The 23,146-nt window shown below is 43.4% G+C and overlaps 1 protein-coding gene across 1 annotated transcript in view; it reads left to right on the top strand.

Moving 5' to 3' along the window:
* The window catches only part of DCTD (dCMP deaminase), a 97,096-nt gene that overhangs the window by 53,248 nt on the left and 20,702 nt on the right, over positions 1–23,146 (top strand). Inside the window, exons 4-5 of the mRNA XM_029581542.1 lie at positions 13,329–13,445; positions 14,735–14,831. Of these exons, the coding sequence (XP_029437402.1) occupies positions 13,329–13,445; positions 14,735–14,831 (214 nt within the window). The remainder of the gene's footprint in view (positions 1–13,328; positions 13,446–14,734; positions 14,832–23,146) is intronic.

Raw genomic sequence — 23,146 nt, 5'->3', positions numbered from 1 at the left:
TAAACGAGGGTTGATTGACACTGATGAACTACGCAATGAGTGGCTGCCAAAGATAATTTTAATTTTACAAACCTCGCAGAAGTTATTGAAAACTGTAATTCATCTTTATTATTATTGTTGGACCCTTGCACCTTTAAAATATATTTCTCAGAGGTATACAAATAAGCCAAATTGGGTTTTCTTCTGACTTAAAAAAAACCTAAAAGCTGACTTCTGTAAGGTCAAGCGTCTATGGTGTAAATCCCATTTAGATGTAGATAAAACAGAGTATCTTTCCACTTTGAAAAAAATACAAAACAGTGGTACTAATTTCTAAAACATCTATTAGTACGCTGTATGTAACTCAAATAATTGTAAAGAATTATTTCATGCAGTATTTAGGCCAGTGATGGTGAACTCCACAAACAGGCTAGGTTTTCAGGATATCCACAATAAATATGCATAAGATAGATTTGCATACAATGGAGGCAGTGCATTCAAATCTTTCTCATGCATATTCATTGTAGATATCCTGAAAACCTGTCTTGTTAGTGGCACTTGAGAACTGGAGTTCGCCATCACTGGTCTAGGCTGACTAATAACTACTCTGCGACTTCAACTCCAAACATTTTTAAACCAAATGACTTTGGAGAATTTTTTCAAAACAAAATTTTAAATTTAGTTTTTAAATGCTCCCATGCTATTGACCTTGACATTGTTCAAGAAAATCCACTATGTTCAGCCTTTGAGATCATGAGCAAAGAAGAAATTTCAACAAGTGTCAAAAAAAACATGAATTTGACCACATGTTCTTTATAGCCTTGCAGTACTGCCATGATGGGAGTACTGATTGAAGATATTTATCAGCCCCTAGCCATTCTTGTTAATCTATATCTTACAGCTGGCAAATTACCACCTTCTCTTAAAAAGACATCAGTACATCCTTTAATTAAAAAACCACAGAGTGACGTAAAAGAGCTAGCAAATTGTAGACTGATATCATCTATCCCTTTCCCGGCTAAAGCCATTGAGAGTGCTGTATAAAACCAGTTAAACACTTTCCTTTTTACCAAAAGAACAATACAGAGCTCCTATTTCTTTTAAATCTTGAAACATTACACCATGGGTTTGATAAAGGACCAAATTAGTTTAGTTTTATTAATTCTGTCTTTTGCTTTGATATTTTAATCTGTCATATAGAACAAATTGGTATAGGAGGTACAGTACTAAATAGGTTTCCTCATACTTAAATAATAGATCACAGCAGGTAAAATGGAGGATAAAATTTAAAATTTTAATGTTTGTATTTAAGATTCAATACTGCTTTAAAATTCTGTCATTCAGTTTGGCCCTTGAGGTCTTCAAGCCAGAATTTACTGGTTGTTCCCTCTTTTAGGGGGTCATTTTCCAAGGAGTTACCTCGGGTGATAATTCCGCAAATCGCGCTAACAGCTGTTAACGCGATTTGCGAATGCAAATTTTTAATTTTGTATTCAGGGGGCGGAGCAAATGTAAAGTAGGGAGGATTTATCGTGTGCCGCGAAACAGCCGCAGTGTTAGCGCGGCTCCTAACGCAGCCAATAACTACACCTTTCATTTGCGTTACGTTGTGCGCTAGAGGCTGGTAAAGGTTTATCGCGGTTCATGATGTTTCCGGACAGCCTGTTTCAGTATGCTGCAGGCTAGGGGAGAGAGGGAGAGAGAGAGAGAGACTTGCTATAGTGCCTCCTCCCTAGACAGGTATTTGTATCCCTATGGGAGGCCCACCTAGTAACTCGAGGTGGGGATTAGGTATGAGTGTAGGGGGTTGAGGGCCACTTTCACATTCAACATGAGACGTACAAACAGAACAGTGGCTTCTTGTGAAGATTTGCTGGCCTTCGGAGTGAGGAAACTCACTCCAAGATGAGATTTGTGCAATGTTCTCTCCACCTAGCTTGTTGTTGCCCAGGTAGAGTGTCCATCTTGGAGTGAGTTTCCTCACTCCGAAGGCCAGCAAATCTTCACAAGAGGCCACTGTTCTGTTCGTACGTCTCATGTTGAATGTGAAAGTGGCCCCCAACCCCCTACACTCATACCTAATCCCCACCTCGAGTTACTAGGTGGGCCTCCCATAGGGATACAAATACCTGTCTAGGGAGGAGGCACTATAGCAAGTCTCTCTCCCTCTCTCTCTCTCTCCCTCCCTCTCTCTCTCTCTCTCCCTCCCTCTCTCCCTCTCCATACTGAAACAGGCTGTCCGGAAACATCGTGAACTGCGATATATACTGGGAATGTGGTCCAAATTGGGTTAATAGTGCAACTTGCGGTAAGAGCGTTTTGCATAGCTGTTATCGCAATTTGCGATACACATGCTTATTAGCATAAGGTACGCCCCTTTTTGGTATCGCATGCGATATTGGAAAATGAGCCCCTTAGATTGGTAAGGCTGGATGAATTGTAAGCAAGTTTAGTGGTGGAGGGATCTGTCTGCTACAAGACACTGCCAGCTGCCCTCCCACTTTACTTGCAATGCTAAGTCAGGGAAAAGACAACATGTATTCTTCTCAAAAGTAGACTTTTATTTATCAGATTTGGCAGGACATGGCATTTAGAAAATAACACAATTCCTATCTTTAACATCCTGGCCGCTAAGCATCAGTTTTCCCTAAAGAAAGTTCTGTATCATGGATAGTTTCACACATGTCATAAACCTTAGTTTGCTTAAGATATTAATACTTATGGCTAACTTATTTACCCCTGATTCCAACTTTAGGCAATACTTCTGTTTACCTCTTATACAGGTTCTGGCTGGAGAGCTAGAGAATGTGAGCATGTGAGAGGCTTGCTTCCTGGGCTTGGTGCTGGCAGAGCGAGCAGGCTGTGCAGGAAGGAGGCTAGCTTCTGGCTCTGGTGCTTGCCAGCTGTCATGGCTGGTTATCACCCTTCACCGTCTATGACTCTGTGTCACTCCCTGCACCTGAGCCGGGGTCTCCTCTCTCCGATCACCTGGCCACAACTAGCCTTTTCCACTCTCGATAGCAGGAAGGTCTGGTTTGCCTCTGCCCCCCCCCTCCCCCCTTTAGTTTCCAGGCACACCTCAGCACAAGTGAAGGTGAACAAAATAATAAAGGGGATGGAACAGCTCCCCTATGAGGAAAGACTAAAGAGGTTAGGACTTTTCAGCTTGAAGAAGAGATGGCTGAGGGGGGATATGATAGAGGTGTTTAAAATCATGAGAGGTCTAGAATGGGTAAATGTGAATCGGTTATTTACTCTTTCGGATAATAGAAGGACTAGGGGGCACTTATGAGTTAGCAAGTAGCACATTTTAAAACTAATCGGAGAAAATTCTTTTTCACTCAATGACAATTAAACTCTAGAATTTGTTGCCATTGGATGTGGTTAGTGCAGTTACTCTAGCTGCATTTAAAAAAGGTTTGGATAAATTCTTAGAGGAGAAGTCCATTACCTACTATTAATCAAGTTGACTTAGAAAATAGCCACTGCTATTACTAGCATAAGAAGCGTGGGATATACTTAGTTTTTGGGTACTTGCCAGGTACTTATAGCCTGGATTGGACACTGTTGGAAACAGGATGCTGGGCTTGATGGATCCTTGGTCTGACCCAGTATGGCAATTTCTTATGTTCTTAGGTTCTCGCTCTATGGGTTCTCTCTGGGGATGCGTTCAGGGTTTGTGCCTCCTCTTCCCCCGGGGGTCTGTTGCGAATCTTCCTGCTCTGTTTTGGATTCAGGGTCGCTCCCCTGGGGGGTACGTTCCTTGTTTCTTTTTTTTTTCTTGTCCCCCATTTTATACTTCCCAGCGGATAAACATTTGTAAGCTCATGCATAAGTTTGTGGTGGGTGTTTTGCCGCATTGCAGCTCTTTTTTTTTCTCCCTCCCCATTACTTCGTGAAGAGTCCTACCACTTTGCAGGTCCTCTTCCCTTCTCTCATTCCTTCAGGGGAGATCTGCCACGTCTGTATACCAAGCTGTGTGCCAGAGTGTGTTTCTCTGTCTCAGGCTGCCCTTCTCTCTAAGGCTGAGGGTCTTTCTGACCTTTGCTTGCCTGGCCATCTCTGACACTTGCTTAGGATCTTAGCTCATTGCCTCTCTGTCTGCTTTATATTTGCACAGGCCTGACAAATTGGCACCTCTGATAAGGGTATCCTTCAATATATTAGGGTAAGGACTCTTCATTTTCCAAAATAACAAGGTTTAAATTTCACCTGGGCAAAAGTTCCTTCTCTTGCTGACAGTGTCTTTTTGGGGCCTGTCAGAATTTGGCCTGTACATGGCTATTATAATTCATAATTGGTGCATCATTGGTAAACAGGAGATGTCTCCCTACAGAATCTCCTGAAAGACTTTCTTTTTTTTTTAATGTCCAGGGACCTGAGCTCTGGAATTCGCTGCCTTGTGGGTTAAAGAAGAAAACTTTCTTTTTAAAATTTTAGACCAATGGAGTTTTTGGTTTCTGCAAGCTTCTTCTGATATCTAAATAAGTTGGGAAAAGTCTTTTTTAAATTAATTTTTACTTAATGTAAAACCTGTATTAACTTATCTTAAACATAAGGTTTTTTAAGTGTTTTTTAGTTTTTAGCATTTAATTTTAAATTCTGATATAGACATCAGTAGTAATATGAAGGTTAACAGACTAGTAGGCATAGGTATGTTGGGACTAATGTGTAAATTCTGTGAAAAAAGGTCATTTCAGTGCATTCAGGAAAACAGTATGTCAATTTGTTTTATCATATTTTTGTTTTTTGTCTTTATTTATACATTGTATGTTTTGGATTTTATGAATGTTTATTGTACACTTCATATAAATTTTGATCTACAGTGTATACATTTTATATAAATAAATGCAGAGGCTCTTGGTCTGACTGGTTCCCTATTAACACAGGAGTGCCACAATCTATACCATTCACTCTCCAGATTGAAGAAGACTCAAGACACAAAATGTTAGAAGTCCTTCAGTTTGTCGATGCACCTAAGGAGGTAATGTCCTTACCTGTCCATGAGGTTCTCCTTGACCTTCTTCAATGCAACTGGGAGCATCCAAGAACAGTCCCACCGGTTGAGTTTTCTGGCTTCCAGAAAACTCAGCTGTCCCATCATTCAGTGGTGGTAGAGTCCGCCCAGAAGAAGGCCAGAAGGCCACGGCCTCATTTATCCATGCCTCCTGGAAAGGAACAGAAATTCCTCTACGCTTTTGGTCGTAGTCTTCCATGGGGCCATGCTAATCTCCCGTATTTCAACTTACCAACTCTACATCTTGCAATACAACAAGAACATGTTCAAGCAGCTCCAGGATCTTTCTGATTCCCTTCCTGATCAGTTCCAGGGCCAGTTCAATGTCATTCTTAAGAAAGGTCTAGATGCTGGTAAGCATGAAGTGTGCTCTGCTTACGATATCTTTGACACAGCCACCAGAGTGTCAGCAGCTGGAATAAGTGCTCGGAGGTGGGCCTGGCTTAAATCTTCGGACATGTGTTCAGAGGTCCAGGAGAGGTTAGCGGACCTCCCCTGCACAGGAGATAACCTCTTCGGTGACAAAATTCAGGAGACTGTAGCTCAACTTAAAGACCACAACGAGACGTTGCGGCAACTCTCGGCTGGGCACATGGAGCTCTCCACCTCTTCTAAATGCCCGTTCAGAAGGGAGGCTAAACGAACCATCTTTAAGGCACGCAGTTACTACCCACCTCAGACTCTGTCTTGACCATATCAGAAGTCTCAACCTCGCCAGCCTAGGCCTCAGAAGCCACAGCCTCCTCCGCAGCCTGGGCCTTCTTCCAGTTTTTGACTGCCCACTAGAGAGCAACTGTCCACCTCAGCCACTGCCACATCTACCAGTGGGCGGCCATCTCGGCCACTTCATCAGCACCTGGCATACCCTCACCACAGATCAGTGGGTCCTGTCGGTGATATCTCAAGGTTACCATCTCAACTTTCTTTCAATCCCATCACTCTCTCCACCTCATCTGATGTGGAGTTCCACTGATCACTCTTCCCTTCTAGAAGAAGAAATCACATCCCTTCTACAAGCCAATGTCATAGAGCAAGCTCCCCCTCTGCAAAGAGGAAAGGGCTTCTACCCCCGGTGGTACTTAATACCAAAAAAGTCGGAAGGTATTCGGCCGATATTAGATCTTCGTGCCCTAAACAAACATCTTTGAAAAGAAAGTTCAGAATGGTAACCTTGGGCTCTCTACTCCCTCTGATTCAACAGGGAGATTGGCTTTGCTCTTTAGATCTAAAAGATGCGTACATGCATATAGCAATTACCCCGTCTCACAGGAAATACCTCCGGTTCCTCATAGGAAACAAGCACTTCCAATACAGAGTGCTTCCGTTCGGTCTGGTATCGGCCCCCGTGTCTTCATGAAATGCCTGGCAGTAGTAGCCGCATACTTAAGGCGCTTGGGCACTCATGTCTATACTTATCTAGACGACAAATTACTGAGGGCTCAGTCTGCAGAGGCGGTAATTCAGTCCCTCCATCTCACCTTGCGACTACTACTGTCTTTGGGATTTCTAGTAAATTATCAAAAATCCAATCTGACTCCGACCCAATCCCGCTCCTTCATTGGAGCGGATCTCGACACTATCCAAGCAAAGGCTTTTCTTCCCAAGAACCGAGCTCATACATTTGCAATGCTGTACACACTGTACAGTCTCACAGAACCACGACTGCTCGTGGTTCTGTGAGACATGGCGGCCTCTGACCATGTTACACCAATGGCTCGACTTGCCATGCGAGTAACTCAGTAGACACTAAAATCCCAGTGGTTTCAGGCCCACCATCCAATGTCCAATATTGTCCGTGTCACCAGGCAACTTTGTCTCTCACTGGCTTGGTGGATCCAAGAGTCCAACCTGCTCATAGGAATGCCTTTCCAAGCTCCAGAACCTCAAACAATTCTGACTACAGATGCTTCCACTCTAGGTTGGGGAGCGCATGTCAACAACCTGCAGACTCAGGGAACCTGGTCTGCAGCAGAAACACAGCATCAGATATGCCCTTCTAGCCTTCAAAGATTGCTTATCCAACAAAGCAATCCTAATCCAGATGGACAATCAAGTAGTGATGTGGTACATCAACAAGCAGGGTGGAATCGGCTCCTACCTACTGTTTCGGGAGGTAGCGCAAATCTTGGCTCTAGCTCTGTTTCATTCCATGCTACTGAGAGCAACTTACTTGGCGAGTGTGGACAAAGTACTAGTGGACAAACTCAGTCGCAAATTTCAGCCCCACAAATGGTCCCTGAACCTTGCGGTGGCGGAACTCATATTCCAAAAGTGGGGATATCCAACGATAGATCTCTTTGCGTCGATTCACAACCACAAAGTGGACAACTTCTGCTCCCTACATCGCAGTCCAAAGACTCCACCGAGGGATGCTTTCACCCTCTCTTGGACAACAGGAATCCTGTATGCCTATCTCCCACTTCCACTCATATGCAAGACTCTTGTGAAGCTACGTCGGGACAAGGGTCTCATGATCTTCATAGCCCCATACTGGCCGCAACAGGTGTGGTTTCCCATCCTTCGCAATCTCTCAGTCCGCTCGCAAATTCGCCTGGGCTCAGATCCATCATTAATCTCTCAGAACACCGGCCAACTGCGATATCTGAACCTCCAGGCTCTGGCGCTGACAGCTTGGATGTTGAAAGGCTAATTTTACGGCCTCTCAACCTCTCAGACTCTGTATCCCAGGTCTTAGTAGCTTCACAAAAGCCTTCTACCAGAAGATCTTATCATTCTAAATGGAAACATTTTTCATTATGTTGCACTTAAAATGAGTTGGATCCATTTACCTGCCCCACCACGAAGTTCCTAGACTACCTGTGGCACCTTTCGGAGTCGGGTCTACATACTTCCTCCATTAGAGTACATGTCAGTGAGGTGGCCGCCTTCCATAAGGGTACAGGGGATGTCTCCATTTCGACACAACCCTTACTAGTGCGCTTTATGAAGGGCTTCCTGCACCTCAAGCCTCCTCTTCGTCCCCCAGCCCCTGCTTGGGACCTTAATGTAGTATTAGCGCGACTCATGAAACCTCCGTTTGAGCCTCTGCACTCCTGCGAGTTACGTCATCTCACTTGGAAGGTACTCTTCCTTCTTGCTTTGACATCCGCTCGCAGGATCAGTGAGTTACAGGCGCTGGTTACTTACCCCCCTTACACAAAATTGCTTCATGACCGGGTGATGGAGATACTGTGGATGATATAGACTGAGAGTTAGAGTACTCACTAGGTGTTTGCTGTAGCCTTGCGATTCCACCAGGTATGTCGTAGATGGTACAGGCACCGAGGCTGGGAGAGCAGGCCCTTGAGGAGCGAGTACATGTTCCCTGTAAGGCACCTGAAAGAAAGCAGAGGGCTGTCGAGGAGCGGGTACCCAGGTTAGTGGTTACCCCGAAGGGCAGAGAGAGAGCTTGCTGCGGCAGCACGGAAGCAGCATAGACAAGAATGGATTAGAGGCCTTGCTAACTCAACGAGCTACCAAATTAGTGAAGATAATATACCCGGATGGCTTGACGTCAGCATGAGGGAATGCCCTCTAGGTTCACGCCAAGGGTGGTACAAAGACGTGGATTGTGCGCGTGCCTGCACCTTAGTAAGTACCTGGGAGGAGCAATGGCGGGAGGCTGCACCATAGCCGTTCTGGGGACACCAGAGTGGTTGTCTTGTAGACACGGCGGTAGCCATCTTTCCCAGGTAAGTGGGAGGAGCCGTAAATAAGGTGAGGCAAACGAGGCAAAGCCGTCTAGGACCGATGGACGCAACAGTACTCCCCTTCAAAGGGCGTCCACGCTATTTCCTACCAGGTCTTGGTTTTTGAGGATGCAAATGATGGACGTCCTGTAGCATCTCTTTTTCCAGGATATTAGACATTGGTGTTTTCTTCAGGGCCATTCCCTTCCCATGCCAGGAGGTATTCCCATACTCTGCCTCATCTTCTTACATCGAGAACTGGGTCTACTTTGTATTCGGTCTTCTGCATCTAAGGGTGTAGCTTCAGGTATCTTGTTGGAGAACTCACTGAAGATCAATGGCTTCAATAGTGAGACGTGGAATGCATTGTGGATCTTTAAAGTAGATGGTAGCCTCAGACTAGGTTAGATTGCCCAGTCGTCGGAGAATGGGAAAATGGTCCAACGAAACGAGGAGCAAAGCGAGCTGAAGGAAGTTTAAGTCTTAAGTGCTTCTTGGCAAGCCAGACTTTATCACCAGGCTTGAAGTCTGGAGCCTTGCAGTGATGAGCATCGTATCCTTTCTTTGCTCGAAGTCCTGCTTTTAGCAAACATCTCTTTTGTCTGAGTCCAAAGTTATTGGATATCTTTGGTAGTAGATTGAGCTGCCTGGGATGACACTGATAACTGAAGTGGCAGTGGAGGTAGTGTTAGTCGTCCGTAGACCACTTCGAATGGTGTTGATCCAGTGGATGTTGCTGGATGAGAATTAATGGCAAATTCTGCCCAGGGTAACAGTTCACTCCAATCATTCTGGCGCGTGTTTACATAGGCACGAATGACCTGCTTGAGTGTCCTGTTCATCCTCTCTGTTTGCCTATTGGATTGAGGATGATATGCTGAGGTGAAACCTAAGAAGTGTCTGAGAGCTTTTACCCGGTGGGTTGCGCCCAGTTCTTGATACTCTCCAGCTTCTGTGGATCCATTTGAAAGCCTTGATTGGAAACGATGTAGCCTAAGAAAGGCACTGACTCTTTGTGAAATTCACATTTGGATAGCTTGGCGTAGAGATGATTCTAACAGAACCTCTGTAGTTCTCTCTTAACATCCTCCTGATGAGTGGTCATTTCTTGAGAGAATATCAAGATGTCGAGTTAGAGTACTCACTAAACCTCTCAAAAACCCTCTCCAATTCCACACCTCTACTAGACCAGTGAGACAAGCCTACAGAAACAACCTTCATATCCCACCGATGAAGTCAGCATTAAGTAAAAGAGCTTTCTCCACAGCTGGTCCTAAACTCTGGAACACTCTCCCGTCAGAACTCAGATCAGTACAATGCTCCATGACTTTTAAAAAAAGACTCAAGACTTGGTTATTCAACAAAGCTTTCCCATAACATCAAACTGCGGATTATCCCTGCCAATGATACTTTCCATGGTAACCATCTAAAGAACTATTTAGATCATCTCTCGAAATCACATGAACTTTTGCAGTCTAATATTAAAACCCAACCTTATACCTATCAACTTCTATCTAGCCTACATTAGGCACCGTAGCTTGTAATTATGTTATTAACCCCATATATCTTAATCCAAGTTATTTCAACCTGTTCATTGTAAGACATTTACTTGTCAATGTTATTGTTTAGAATGTGAACCGAATTGATCAGTAATTTTGTTACTGGAAAGTCGGTATATAAAAATGCTAAATAAATAAATAAAATAGGTGTTACTGTAGCTGTGCGATTCCACCAGGTATGTCGTAGATGGTACAGGCACCGAAGCAGGGAGAGCAGGCCCTTGAGGAGCAAGTAACTGTTCCCTGTAAGGCACCTGAAAGAAAGCAGCGGGCCCCCGAGGAGTGGGTACCCAGGTTAGTGGTTACCCCGAAGGGCAGAGAGAGAGCTTCCTGCGGCAGCACGGAAGCGGCAGAGTAGCGTAGACAAGAATGGATTTGAGTCCTTGCTAACTTAACGAGCTAGCAAATTAGTGAAGGTAATATACCCGGATGGCGTGACGTCAGCATGAGGGAACGCCCTCGAGGTTTGCGCCAAGGGTGGTACAAAGACATGGATTGTGCGTGCACCCTAGTAGGTACCTGGGAGGAGCGATGGCGGGAGGCTGCACCATAGCCGTTCTGGGGATGCCAGAGAGGTCGGCCTCTGGAAGCTTTTTGGCTTATATGTGAAGCCTGTAAAGCTCTGGGTTTGACTAATCATAGGTCGCAAGAAATCCTGATATTCTCCATCTGGAGCTATAGCACAAGATATTGTCCATCTGGAGCTATAGATAATGTATAACTACTGATATGTGCACTTAGCTTGAATCCACTGTCAGCGTATATAATCCTGAAGTCTGTCCTCCGACTCGGCAGTGTTTCAGAGTATGTAACTCCTTCTTCAGGGAGCTTCAGGAACCAGAGTTCTGTTAATGTGTAGAAGGACGCTATTGTGGTCAGTGCTGGGCTTGTAGGAGCATGAAAGAAGCGGTGCACGACAAAAGCGCTGCCTGCTAGTGTTTCCTCCCACGGCTAATCATAGGTCTTGCGACCTATGATTAGTCAAGCCCAGAGCTTCACGGGCTTCACATATAAGCCAAAAAGCTTCTAGAGGCAATTTATGACTGTCGTAAGATACCTCAACAAGAGCTCTCTCTTACATAGCTGAATCTAATATTTTGGGACAAGAATCTACAGCAGGCTTTGGATAAAGTACTGTGATGCCATGGTGCTCCAGCATCAGGGTCAGCATAGTCTGGAATTGAGCTGCTGCAATACAAGTCTCTCCAGCTGCCCAGAAGCCTTGTACCATTACCAGTATCAGTTTCTGGAGGGAATCCATGTTGATGGTGGCATTCCCAATGATCATCTCCAGTTCATTGGGGTAGGAAGCTTCCCTAAGGCACCAGAATTCCATGGGTTCCAGGCCCCAGCTAACAAGTGCACCCCTTTTTGAGGCTGGCAGTGGGACATGGATCGTCTGGGTCTTGACCACTGACCTACCAGTCAGGGGTCTGAATTTTCTTGGCAGTATATTTATAGATCTTGAAAGTTGTTTTTGACAAAGATAGATCAGTGTGTCACCCCCCTGACTCTTATCCTACCCCAGAAAGAAAGAAATCCCCTTTCTGAGGACCTCTCCTTCACTGGCTGTATTCTAAAAAAAAAGGTAGAGACCATTCTCTATACTTTAAGAATGGAGGATGAAAGCAGAAACTGAATATTTCCCAGTTTGTGGAGCCCCCTAAGAAAAACATAACTTTCAGGAGGTGCAGATGAGGATGTGGGAGAACCCTTTCTGTTACTCCCATTAATAAGAAAGCAGACATGATTTATCTTGTCCAGAAGACTCCCAGATTCAAAAAGAGGCCGCTACTCTATCAGTCTTTGGTTGAATTCAAGAAGTCCAAAAGGAATAGAACCCATTCATCACTGCCCCCTGGGAAGGATGACAGAACCCTGAATACTCTTGTGAGGAAGGTATTTCAAAGAGCATGGTCTGTTTGACCTTTTTGTTTTTGAAATGGCATCGAGAGTGTCAGACCTCTGAGTTAAGGTCGGGAAAAGACTCATAGATGTGCCATGCACTAAAGAGAATCTCTTCAGAGACTGTGAAAGAAGCAGTAGTGCAGATTCATAGACACTGCAACACTTCATCAGCTCTTTACAGACACTCTGGATCCACCTTCCTCTTCCAGGAGGTACCCAGGAATGAGGGAGAGAAGGCACTTTTCCAGCCGAGGAGGTGTTATTCTCCTCTGCTCTTGTCCCATATTCAACAGGCCCCTTGTGCTCATACTCAGCAGCAGCGGGCCACTAAGCCACAGCCAGCAATCCAATCAACACTTGGGATGAAGTTTTTACTGGATCGCAGAGTGCATGACTTTCATCATAAACTGTTGGCCTAGTGTAACTTCGGATACATGGGTCCTCAGCATCATAAGAAAAGAATACGAGTAATTGTGCTGGTTTTTCATCGACATGTTTCTTGAATGCCTCCTCATTAGTGGTCTATATACAGGGTAATGCAATGAATAATTTTTCTTAATGTTTCTCCTTTTTTGGAACTTTTTGCATACTGTAAACTTTTGTTTGTTTTCTTTATTTTTTTCTGGTGTGCCACAAATGGGTCTGGTTTTTAGGCCAGCCAACTAAATATGGATTAGATATATTTGAACGCACTACCTCCACTATATACAAATCACATGCATATTCATTGTGGATGTCCTGAAAACCAGACGTGTTAGTAGCACTCCAGGATAGGAGTTGCCTGCCCCCTGCCTTAATGAATCAGGCCAGATATATGTTCCTTCATCACAAATAGTCCCATCCTATGACTCAGGTATATGAGCTCCATTTAGCAGCTCTTTTATTAGAGAATGTCAGTTGCAGGCAAGTAATCTTGCTGTACTGTGGTCATATTGTGGTGGCAATGCAAGTACTTATCCTAGAGTTCAAATATATTGCTCTTCATTAACAGCTCTCTAGTATAGAGTAAATTGCATTCTTTTTATTTTATTTTTTTATTCATTTTAGGTAGAGGGATTTTAATGCCATACTGATACTTTGTCACCTCATCTTTATTTAATATTTTATTCTTTATGAATTTGGATGTATGTGTGCTTGCTACAGAGTTAGTTTCCCTTTCCATTTTGAACTCCACAGTATGCCATGCTGAACTGAATGCCATTATGAACAAAAACTCGGCAGACGTGAAGGGCTGCAGAATGTACGTTGCCTTGTTCCCTTGTAACGAATGTGCAAAACTCATCATCCAGGCAGGTAAGGAGCTGTGCTGGCTTCGTTTGTCACTTTTGTAATGCTCTCAGTGCTTCAGTACCTCATCAGACATATTGGATTTTAAATTGCTGTTATTTAGATCTAAATTAATTGCACTATCAACTTTGTAAGATATTCCTAGTGCCTTATGTTTGAACATTGCCAAGACTAATTGCATCCTCTGTGATTCTTAGCATGTTTTTAATTTAGGTTTGCAACTTCCTAGATCGAGCTGCCAAAGAACAACGCAAGCATTGCATATAATTACTGTCAATTCACTGTGCTCTGACATATTGTGAATAGATTAGGGGAAAAGGAATAAAGTTCTTCATGACATAAGGTCTGTTGGGAACATATACATGAAATTTTAATTTGAACATAATGCCTAGAAGATATTTGAAGATTTTAAAATATCTTTGCTAATAAATGCCATAAGCCTTCTATGATCCTACTTTAATTATATCCTCTATTATAATTGTTATTACTCTACAACATTGCTGCAAGTGTGCTATCTGTAGTTTCATATTTTTTCAGGATATCGCATGTAAATATCTATTGAACTAAAGTGCACTTCAGCTCCACAAAACTGTACGTGGAAGTCAAACAATTCATTTTGTGGGCTGCTGGGCAAGTATGTGCTGTGAAGGTCCGGCATAGCTGGAAATAGGGGTTTAGTTAAAGTCGAATTGTACAAAGTGTTGTTATGAGGAAACACTAGATGATGTAGTTATCTTTTACATCTTCCACTGGCTACTACAGTAATTTGGGGTTTATTAGAGCTTATCATAGAAATGAAAATCAATTTCTGCCCATCTGCAGAAAAGCAGACACAAATTTGATTTCTATTATTTAATTTGTCCCAATGCATTTATATCCACTGTTTTGAAACCATTAATCAAGTTTTATTATTTTAAAATTGTCTGGACATAAAATACATATATGGCTTGATTCAGACTTCTTAAAATCATGCACATAATAGGATTTAACTCACTGGAAAAGCCCCAGTTGGCCAATGAGTTTGACTAGAGTTTGATGACTAGAGTACCATGTAAAGAAATAAAATGGTCCTTAAGTAACCAATATTGGGACTAGAAGTAACTTCGAAAACATCTTTTGACTTCACTTTTTGTGTTGATGAATGTCCACCGTGTCCCATTAACATAAAATACTGATCACAGCAGATCTGAGTTATTGAAAGTCAGTAAATGCATTCATAATGTTACAATATTCGAGGCTTGTCTGTGTTTTCATAAGTATTCACTAATGTGCCTTTATTCTTAATATTTTTTTAGGTATAAAAGAAGTTATTTTCATGTCCGACAAATACCATGATAAACTTGAAATGGTAGCTGCAAGACGTCTGTTTGATTTAACTAGAATTACATACAGGTGGGCATGAATTCCTGAGTGACTTGATTGTTCTTGCATAAAAAATGTCATTTTAATACTAAGGGCCTGATTCACTAACTATTTTTCACATAGATATTAGAAACAAAGCCTTAGTGCATCAGGCTATAAGTGTTCTGTGGAAAAAGGAGTCCATGCACTAAAAAATAATTTTAAAAAACCCCATAAATCATAGTGTTTTATTCCTTCTGATGTAGTCATATAGTTTAAATAAGTGAAGGGCTAGGGCTTGAACCACCTAATATAACTAGGGTTGCTACTTCACTCAAGTTAGCTCAATGAAACTGATCCAGACCTAGTTTTTGCCCCATAATATAGCTGGTGTTGCAGAAAAATAAGACTACATCTATATGCATGAAATGAGGCAAAACTAAAAGCTGGATCAGCCTCTTATGGAACCCCGAAAATCTGAGGAAGGTCAGCAAAGCTCTGCCAACCCGCTGACCAAGTGTTATTAGACAATAACCTCACCTAGTGACTCTGGTAATATTTCTTTTATTATCTTATGCATAAGAGAAAGAGAGCTAAAGCAGTCTTTCTGCCATTTTCAGGAAAAACAGAGCATTATATAATTTCAGGTCATACATTAATAATTAGTCATTGATTAAATAGTATATAATTGATCATTTGTTGCTTTAGGGTGTTAACATATTACTGTGTAACTCTTTCTAGTAAAAACTGTTACTTCTAAGTGGAAAACAATATCCAGTCTGGACTTGGCTGTAACTAGCTAAAACTTATCGACAACTTCTTTTCTAAGGATCTCTACCAGTCAGAGCAAATGCAAAGCTGCAATAATATATTCTGGCTATACCCATGAGATCTACGCAGAGGTTAGCTAAGAATACAAAGCATAACATTGGCCAAACTGAACCTTCTAAAATTCCACGAAACTCCTGTCTCTTGTGACTTTCACAACTGCCTATCTAAGCAGATCTAAACCTAAACTTTTTTTTTTATATTCATACTATGCTACCACACCTATCCGAACACTTACATATATCCTCAGATCTCTTACAGAAAATCAATATTCATTAAACAAGCAGACTCTTCTTGAAAGAAGAATTCCCTTAATTATTGTTCCTCCATACCTGGAGCGGTAGTAATCATCATAATAGTCACACATAGAAATAAGACATTGGACACTGAGATAAATGCACATTAAAATCACCAAGAAAATAATCAAAATAATGATATAGGCAGTCTTTTTACTCAAACCCCCCAAATAATGACCCTATACCCAGAAAATTCCAATCCTAGTCAGTACCTTAATGCTAACCAGGATTTTAGAATTTTATTTTGCTGTATTTTAGTATATGATTGTGTGTTAAATTTTAATGTATTGTATGTTTTAGGTTTGAGTGTTGAATATGTAACCTGCGTGAACTGTTATAAATGAGGTAGTGAGAGATAAGATTATTAAATAAATAAATAGATGTAGAGGGATGAGAGGAATCTGGAGGGACCAATTACAAGCAGGTCTGTACTGCCAGGAAGGTATCCAGGTGCAGAGACACTAGTGACTCAAAATTGGAGAAAAACTACACCATGTTCGGAGGAGAAGGAGTGAAGAAAAGCCCGTGGGTGTTCTGGAGATGCTGGATTTAATTGACTTTACCTGGAAATATATTACCTTGAAGCCGGAGAGGGTGAGAATTTGCTTTGCCCCGCCGGGCAGGATTACTTCCACGTCTGACGTCATCCAGTGGGGACTATAAAATCGTCCTGCCCACGGCGCGCAGTCGACGATGGTGCGCGACGCCCAAGCCGCACGCGCCTAAGGGGCGCGCGCGGCTTTGTCTGGCTGGCTTTCTTCACACTTCTCCGTATGTAAGTAAATCAAGATTCTTTTAATTTAAGTATAACTTTCTCCTCCATTTTTGAGGCAGTATCCATAATGAACATTATTGAAAGTGCTGTTAAATTCTCAATTGATATAATACATAGTATTATAAATAAATGCCGCATACTAAGAGGAAAGGACGCCTAAGGGAGATGGCAGCTGCAACTCCCTTGACATCCCCAACTCAAAGAAAAATTGAGAAATTTCTCAAACTAGCTTCAGGTAATTCTCCCGAGAGAAGCGCTGCAAGCCATCCGGAGGAGCCCGGATTAGACCTGCCTGCTTCGCCAATATCATTAAGTCCGGGAGCTCCGGCAACTCCAACTCCACCCTGTCAGGATATGTCGCAAGCCAAGTCACCACTTGCTAATACTCCAACTGGACTTTTGGAAGAATCCTCCAATATATTTTCAGTAGAGAGGGAAGAACCATCCTTGAAGGGAGGATTGGACGGACAACCCAGTACACTTGTAGAAGTGATGAATTCTGGGTTGACAGACTCATCTGCAATATCTCCCATGAAGAATCTACAGAAACCTTCTGTGATAACACTAGACTTAGTCTGGACTGCTATTGTTACACTAGAAAATGCTATTTCAAAACTAACTACCATTACTTTACAGATGAATCAGCGTGTTGAGCTAAATGAGGAAAAAGTAAAGAAATATAATGAGAAATTGGTAGACATTGAGCAAAAGGTGTCTCAAATACAAAAGATACAAGTTAATCTAATACAAGGGGAAAAATTACATACTAGGAATCAAGAGAGATTAGAAAATGAGATGAGATATCTAAATTTAAGGGTTATAAATTTTCCATTAATTAGATTTTCATCATTACAAGATCAGTTTAGGAAGTATATGTTAGAAATTTTACAAATACTAACTGAAGCCTCTCCTCCTATTTCTAAAATATACTTCATAAAATCAACTAATCTTTTGGAGGAACAGTCATCTCCCTTAGATATCTCTCAGGTATTAGAATCCTCTAGTGAAGAGGTGGTAGAAAGAAAAGGGACGGTCTTGGTTAAATTCGTATTTCCCTCTGATAGGGACAATGTTTTAAGACTGTTCTTTAGAAATAGATTAGTGAAATTCCATGACCATCAGATTTGGATTTTCCCCGACATCACAAGAGCGACACAAATGAGACAAAAGCAATTTCTAGATATGAAAGCACTTGCTGAACAAGTGGGTGCTCACTTGTTAATTAGATATCCATGCAAATGCTTAGTAAGCTATGAAAACAATAGATATATATATTTTGAGCCAGAAGATTTAAAATCTTTTCTAGAAGCAAAAAAGTTATTGGGAAATAAAGCAGAGTGAGATTTTAGTTGTCTATTTTGAATGTTGAGAAGCTTACACTTTCATTTTCCTTGCATAAAATAATTTCCTAAGTAAGCTCCTCATTGAATACGGGATGTCTGTCTTGATTTCATGGTAACTAAGATATCTAGTCTAAGTTTTAGTTTGTTTTTCCTTTGTAAAGATTAGATGATTGATGATGAAAAATTCTTATGATATGGATATCTGTATTATTAATGACTGTATATGTCATAAATATATATATAAATTAATAAAATATAAATTAAAAAAAAAACTACACCATGTTCAGTGCAGAAAACAGTAATGCTGAGTTTGCTAAGTAAATCTTGACTGAGAAGATTGCGAAGGGAGGGAATGGGAGGATTCCAGTGGGCTCACCATCACAGGAATGTGGCAGGTCAAAGGGAGTGTCTCTCGAATGTTTTGACATCCACAACCTGGACATTCCAAGAGGAAAGCAGGAGGAGGGAACAGTGTGCATGTATTTATATCTGTACTTTAGCTACTTAATGGGTTAAATAGCTTCCTTTTTCAGTCTATTGCTGTTGCAGTGTAGTTTGATTTAGTATTGTAATAAGAAGAGATAACTGTATGCTTCAGCTTAGTACTTGTCTAATTAAGTTATAAGTTTTATTTTCAATATATTAAAAAGGAATGTACTGGCAACTGCCTTTATCAAGTTGTGCTACTTTTTAAACTAAAGACGCTTGTGAGAGCAAGAGATTGAAAGAGGGTTTGGAACTGTTCTGTCATAAAAGTATCCTTATGGTTTTATTCAAGGTTTATTTGGGACCAGACAGAACAGACTTCTGCATTACATATTTTACATTTTCATCAATGTATATATCAAACATAAATTTCACCAGCCACAACCTTGATGGCAAGGCAGTCTTTGACGCCGCACTCCCCACGTTAAAAACAGACACTTATGTCTTACATCCTCACTCCCATACTCATGCAGTCATTGCCAAAGTCATAAAAAAAAGCCTGTGCTGAACCAGCCACCATTCCAGTAATGGGCTTAAATCCCTGTCTACATCAAGCCAAAACCAAAACCATTCACTGATGGCTGTGTTGGGTTTTGTTGTTGTTGTTGTATCACCATGAAGTCGTAAAACTGTATGCCATCAGCTAACATGAATGTCACCTATAAACCACTTGCTGGCAGGTACACTTATATAGTACACTTACTATATGTTGAAAATTTAAAAATATATATTATAAACCAATGAGACATGTTAGACCCAGGAAAGTGCTACCTTGAAGTATAAAATTTATTATTTGCTGTTTTCTGATCCCCTGATATGCCAAAACTGTACTGATTCTGAAGGAGAAAAATAAAATGACAAATTTAAATAGGATACTTTGGGTGACTGTAATGTTTTACAGGATCAACAAAATAAATTAGACGATATTGTACTTTTGATTGCAGACTTCATAGGTCTCTTTTGAAGAATACTGCAAGAAAATGTGATAATAAATAACATCTATGCATAATTTCTCTGTGTAACATTGTAAATAACAGCAAATAAAGACAAAACTGGCCTATCCAATATGCCCAGTTGAGATTTGTTATCTTCATGTAGATGTGTACATAAAATTCTGAAATTAAACCCAACTCCCCGCCCATGACTTCCACCTGACCTTTCAGCCCTCCTCTCATATCTGTCCCAAGCATGTCCAAAATCTCTATTTTTTTTTAAATTTTCAACATGTAGTAAGTAATACAAAATGCCTTCAGTTATCATTGTTACAGTGATCTGCTGAAGAAAACCTACTCTCATCCTCATGACAAGTTGTAAATCAATGCATTTCTTAGCGTGTAGCAGATGGACTCAGGACCAATGGATATAGTGTGCTCCTGATAGCAGTTGGAAATGAAGTCAGATTTTCTGATGTTAGCACTAATATACCCTGCAGGAAGCTCTGCTCTTCAGTATTTCTCTGTCTCCTTAGCAGTTTGGGATTCTACACATGCTTGCTCAGCGTTAGGAAATCCAAACCAAAGAAGAAAGAAAATTCCAAAATCTTACCTCTACAAGACAAGCCCTGCTCTCCTGCGGTGATACCGAAGGGTCCCTTCCCCAGTCGAGAATTCCTGAGGTGATTTCCGAGATCCCTCAGAGGTAAGCCTCGGTCCGGCAGCTGGACTTAGCCCCCAGGAGGGAGCGGCTGAGAGGCAGCAGGTGCAAGACCAAGCACGGCGGTGAAGGTATTTCCCTCTCCCCCCGCAGCCGGAGACCACCCAACACGAGACCGGGAAAGCACCGAGACAAGGTAAGGTACAAACTTTCTTAAGTCTCCGGTCTCCGTGGCTCGGATAGCCGCACAGATCGCCCGTCGGCATTTGTTCCATCGGGTTAAGCAGCCCTGTCCAGGCTAGACCCTGATCTGGCTTGAGGGTCCTCCCACGTGGAGACCCTCCAGGGGGGTCGCCATCTTACTCACGTGGTCACCAGCGCCATTTCCCCCCTAGATCGCCGTACTGTCCGCCTAACTGAACCGTGCGCACAGGGGCGAGCCGGGCACATAACATACTTGTGCACACAGTGGCGCGCGCATAGGTGCTGTGTGCACAGCGCCGCACTCAACAGCACCGGGCGCACAAGTTCGGCTGCGCGCACATACCGGCCTGCACGCATATCTTTGCAGCCTGCACGCAAATCCTTGGCGCACCTGGAGCGCATATCTAAGCCTCCCGGCACGCGCATATAAATGCACAGACCCGGTTTGAACGCCCCTACGCGCACAAACCATGGCACCTCCAGCCAAGAAAGCCAAAGCACAAGCCCTCTGTCCAGCCTGCCACATAAGAGCTGCGCAGCATGAAGAGGCTACTGCCCTGTGCCTACAGTGCGAGACGGCTCTGGGAGAACCAGGGCAAGGGCCCCCCCCAGCCAGTACAGGAATCTGGATCCACTGATAGTACCCTGGACCTCTCTATCCCCAGCTCGGCCCTCCAGACGGGGCCCTCAGGGTGCGCCCCTGGGTTCAATATAGACTCAGGAACCTTTTCCTGGGTGGAATTCTTTAAAGGTCTGCAAACCTTTGTCCAGGCACAGTCAGCGCCACCGGTGACACAGCCACAGCCTCCTAGAGACCTGCCTGCCCCGGACAAAAGCCTAACCTTGGGGGACACGGACACCTCGGAGGTAGACCAAGACTCCCTGGAGGAAGTGGAAATCCCTCCAGGAACGGAACCATACCGAACCATGATGCGTTTCTTCTCCAAAGATGAACTACCAGATATCGTGTCCCTGAGCCTGAAGGAGCTGGCCATCCCTGGCACAAGCGCCACAGCGGAGCCAAAGACAAACCCTCTTCAGGTCGGGCTCCGTCAGGCCTCATGCCATTTCCCATTACTGCAAGACGAACAACAAGTGATCGACCTGGAATGGAATGCTCCGGAGGCCATTTTCAAGGGAGGATGGGCCCTGGAAGCCCTATATCAACTGGAACTCTCAGCCAAAGAACTCCCGGTGTTTCCCAAAGTGGACGCCATGGTCTGCGCTGTCACAAAGCGCACTACCATTCCAGTCAAAGGAGGAGCGGCACTCAAGGATGCCCAAGACAGACGTCAGGAATCCATCCTTAAACAGTAATTTGATGCAGTAGCTATGACAGTACAGGTCACTGCCTGCTGTGCCGCAGTGACACGCGCATGCTTGTCAATGGCCAGGAACACACCACGCCCGTCGAAACATTAGAACCAGCAATATCCTTCCTCACGGATGCGACTTCCGACCTGGTTCGCAGTTCAGCCAGGGGCGTCCCATCCATTGTGGCAGACAGAAGGCAACTCTGGCTCCTAAGCTGGTCAGCCGACGCATCTTCCAAAATGAAACTCACGAGAATGCCGTTTAAAGGAACCCTCCTGTTCGGAAGCGAACTAGAGAAGTTAGAAGACAAATGGGGTGATTCCCCAGTACCTCTGCTACCGGAGAACAAATCAAGAGAAGCCAACGCCTCTCTCTCCGAACATCCAGGGGCAGAGGATAACAGCGTTTCAGACCGTACAAGAATATATACCAAGCACCTCGCCCCGCAGGCAGGGGCCAGTCCTTTCGAAACAAACACAACAAGAGGGGAGCCGGCTCAGGTCCAGGCCTCAGCCGCACCCCACAATGAGAATCAACAGATCCATCCACAGGAAGAAGCCATAGGGGGCAGGCTTGCCTGATTCTAACAAAGATGGGTCGAGATAACGTCGGACAAGTGGTTCCTAACCATCATTCGAGAGGGATACTTTCTGGACTTCCACAGCATCCCTCCAGACAAATTTGTGAAATCCCCTTGCCGCTCCCCCTCCAAGAGGATGGCAGTGGAAACCACACTAACCAAATTGCTCACCTTAAAGGCTATAACACCAGTGCCCACGCACCAACGAAACACTGGACACTATTCCATCTATTTTATCATCCCCAAGAAAGAGGGAACATACCGGCCCATCCTGGACCTCAAGTCTGTCAACCTCTACCTGAGGGTACCACACTACCACATGGAAACACTACGCTCAGTCATAAGGGCGGTACAGCCGGGAGAATTTCTGACCTCCCTGGACCTGTTAGAAGCCTATCTGCACATCCCGGTCCATCACGATCATCAGCGCTTACTATGCTTCAGGATCCTGGACCATCACGAGGAATCCTCGTTCACCCATATCTGGACGATTGGCTGATCAGGGCAAAATCTCCAGAGGAAAGTCATCAGATGACCACCAGAGTCAAGAATCTTCTGGAGAACCTCGGATGGGTCAACAACGCAACCAAGAGCTGTCTGCAGCCCTCCCAGTCTCTGGAATACCTGGGAGTCCAGTTCGACACCCAACAGGACAAGGTCATTCTTCCCCCTACAAGGAGAAGGAAATTGATGGACCAGTTGAGAAAACTGTTGAATGGTGCTCGTCCCACGGTATGGGACTACCTCCAAGTCCTCGGACTCATGACATCAACCCTAGAATTCGTACCATGGGCAAGGGCCCTCCTGCGACCACTACAATGTTTCCCACTGTCACAATGGAACCCGATGTCCCAGGACTACACCGTCCGCCTCCAGTTACCGGCGGAGGTACGGATCCAGCTCCTATGGTGGCTACAAGAAGACCACCTGAGCAAGGGAGTAAGGCT

This window comes from Rhinatrema bivittatum, chromosome 1 (genome assembly GCF_901001135.1).
Source record: "Rhinatrema bivittatum chromosome 1, aRhiBiv1.1, whole genome shotgun sequence".
In the NCBI taxonomy this organism is placed as follows: domain Eukaryota; kingdom Metazoa; phylum Chordata; class Amphibia; order Gymnophiona; family Rhinatrematidae; genus Rhinatrema; species Rhinatrema bivittatum.
Note: the sequence above shows the minus strand (reverse complement) of the source record. Positions and strands in the feature narration are given on the sequence as shown.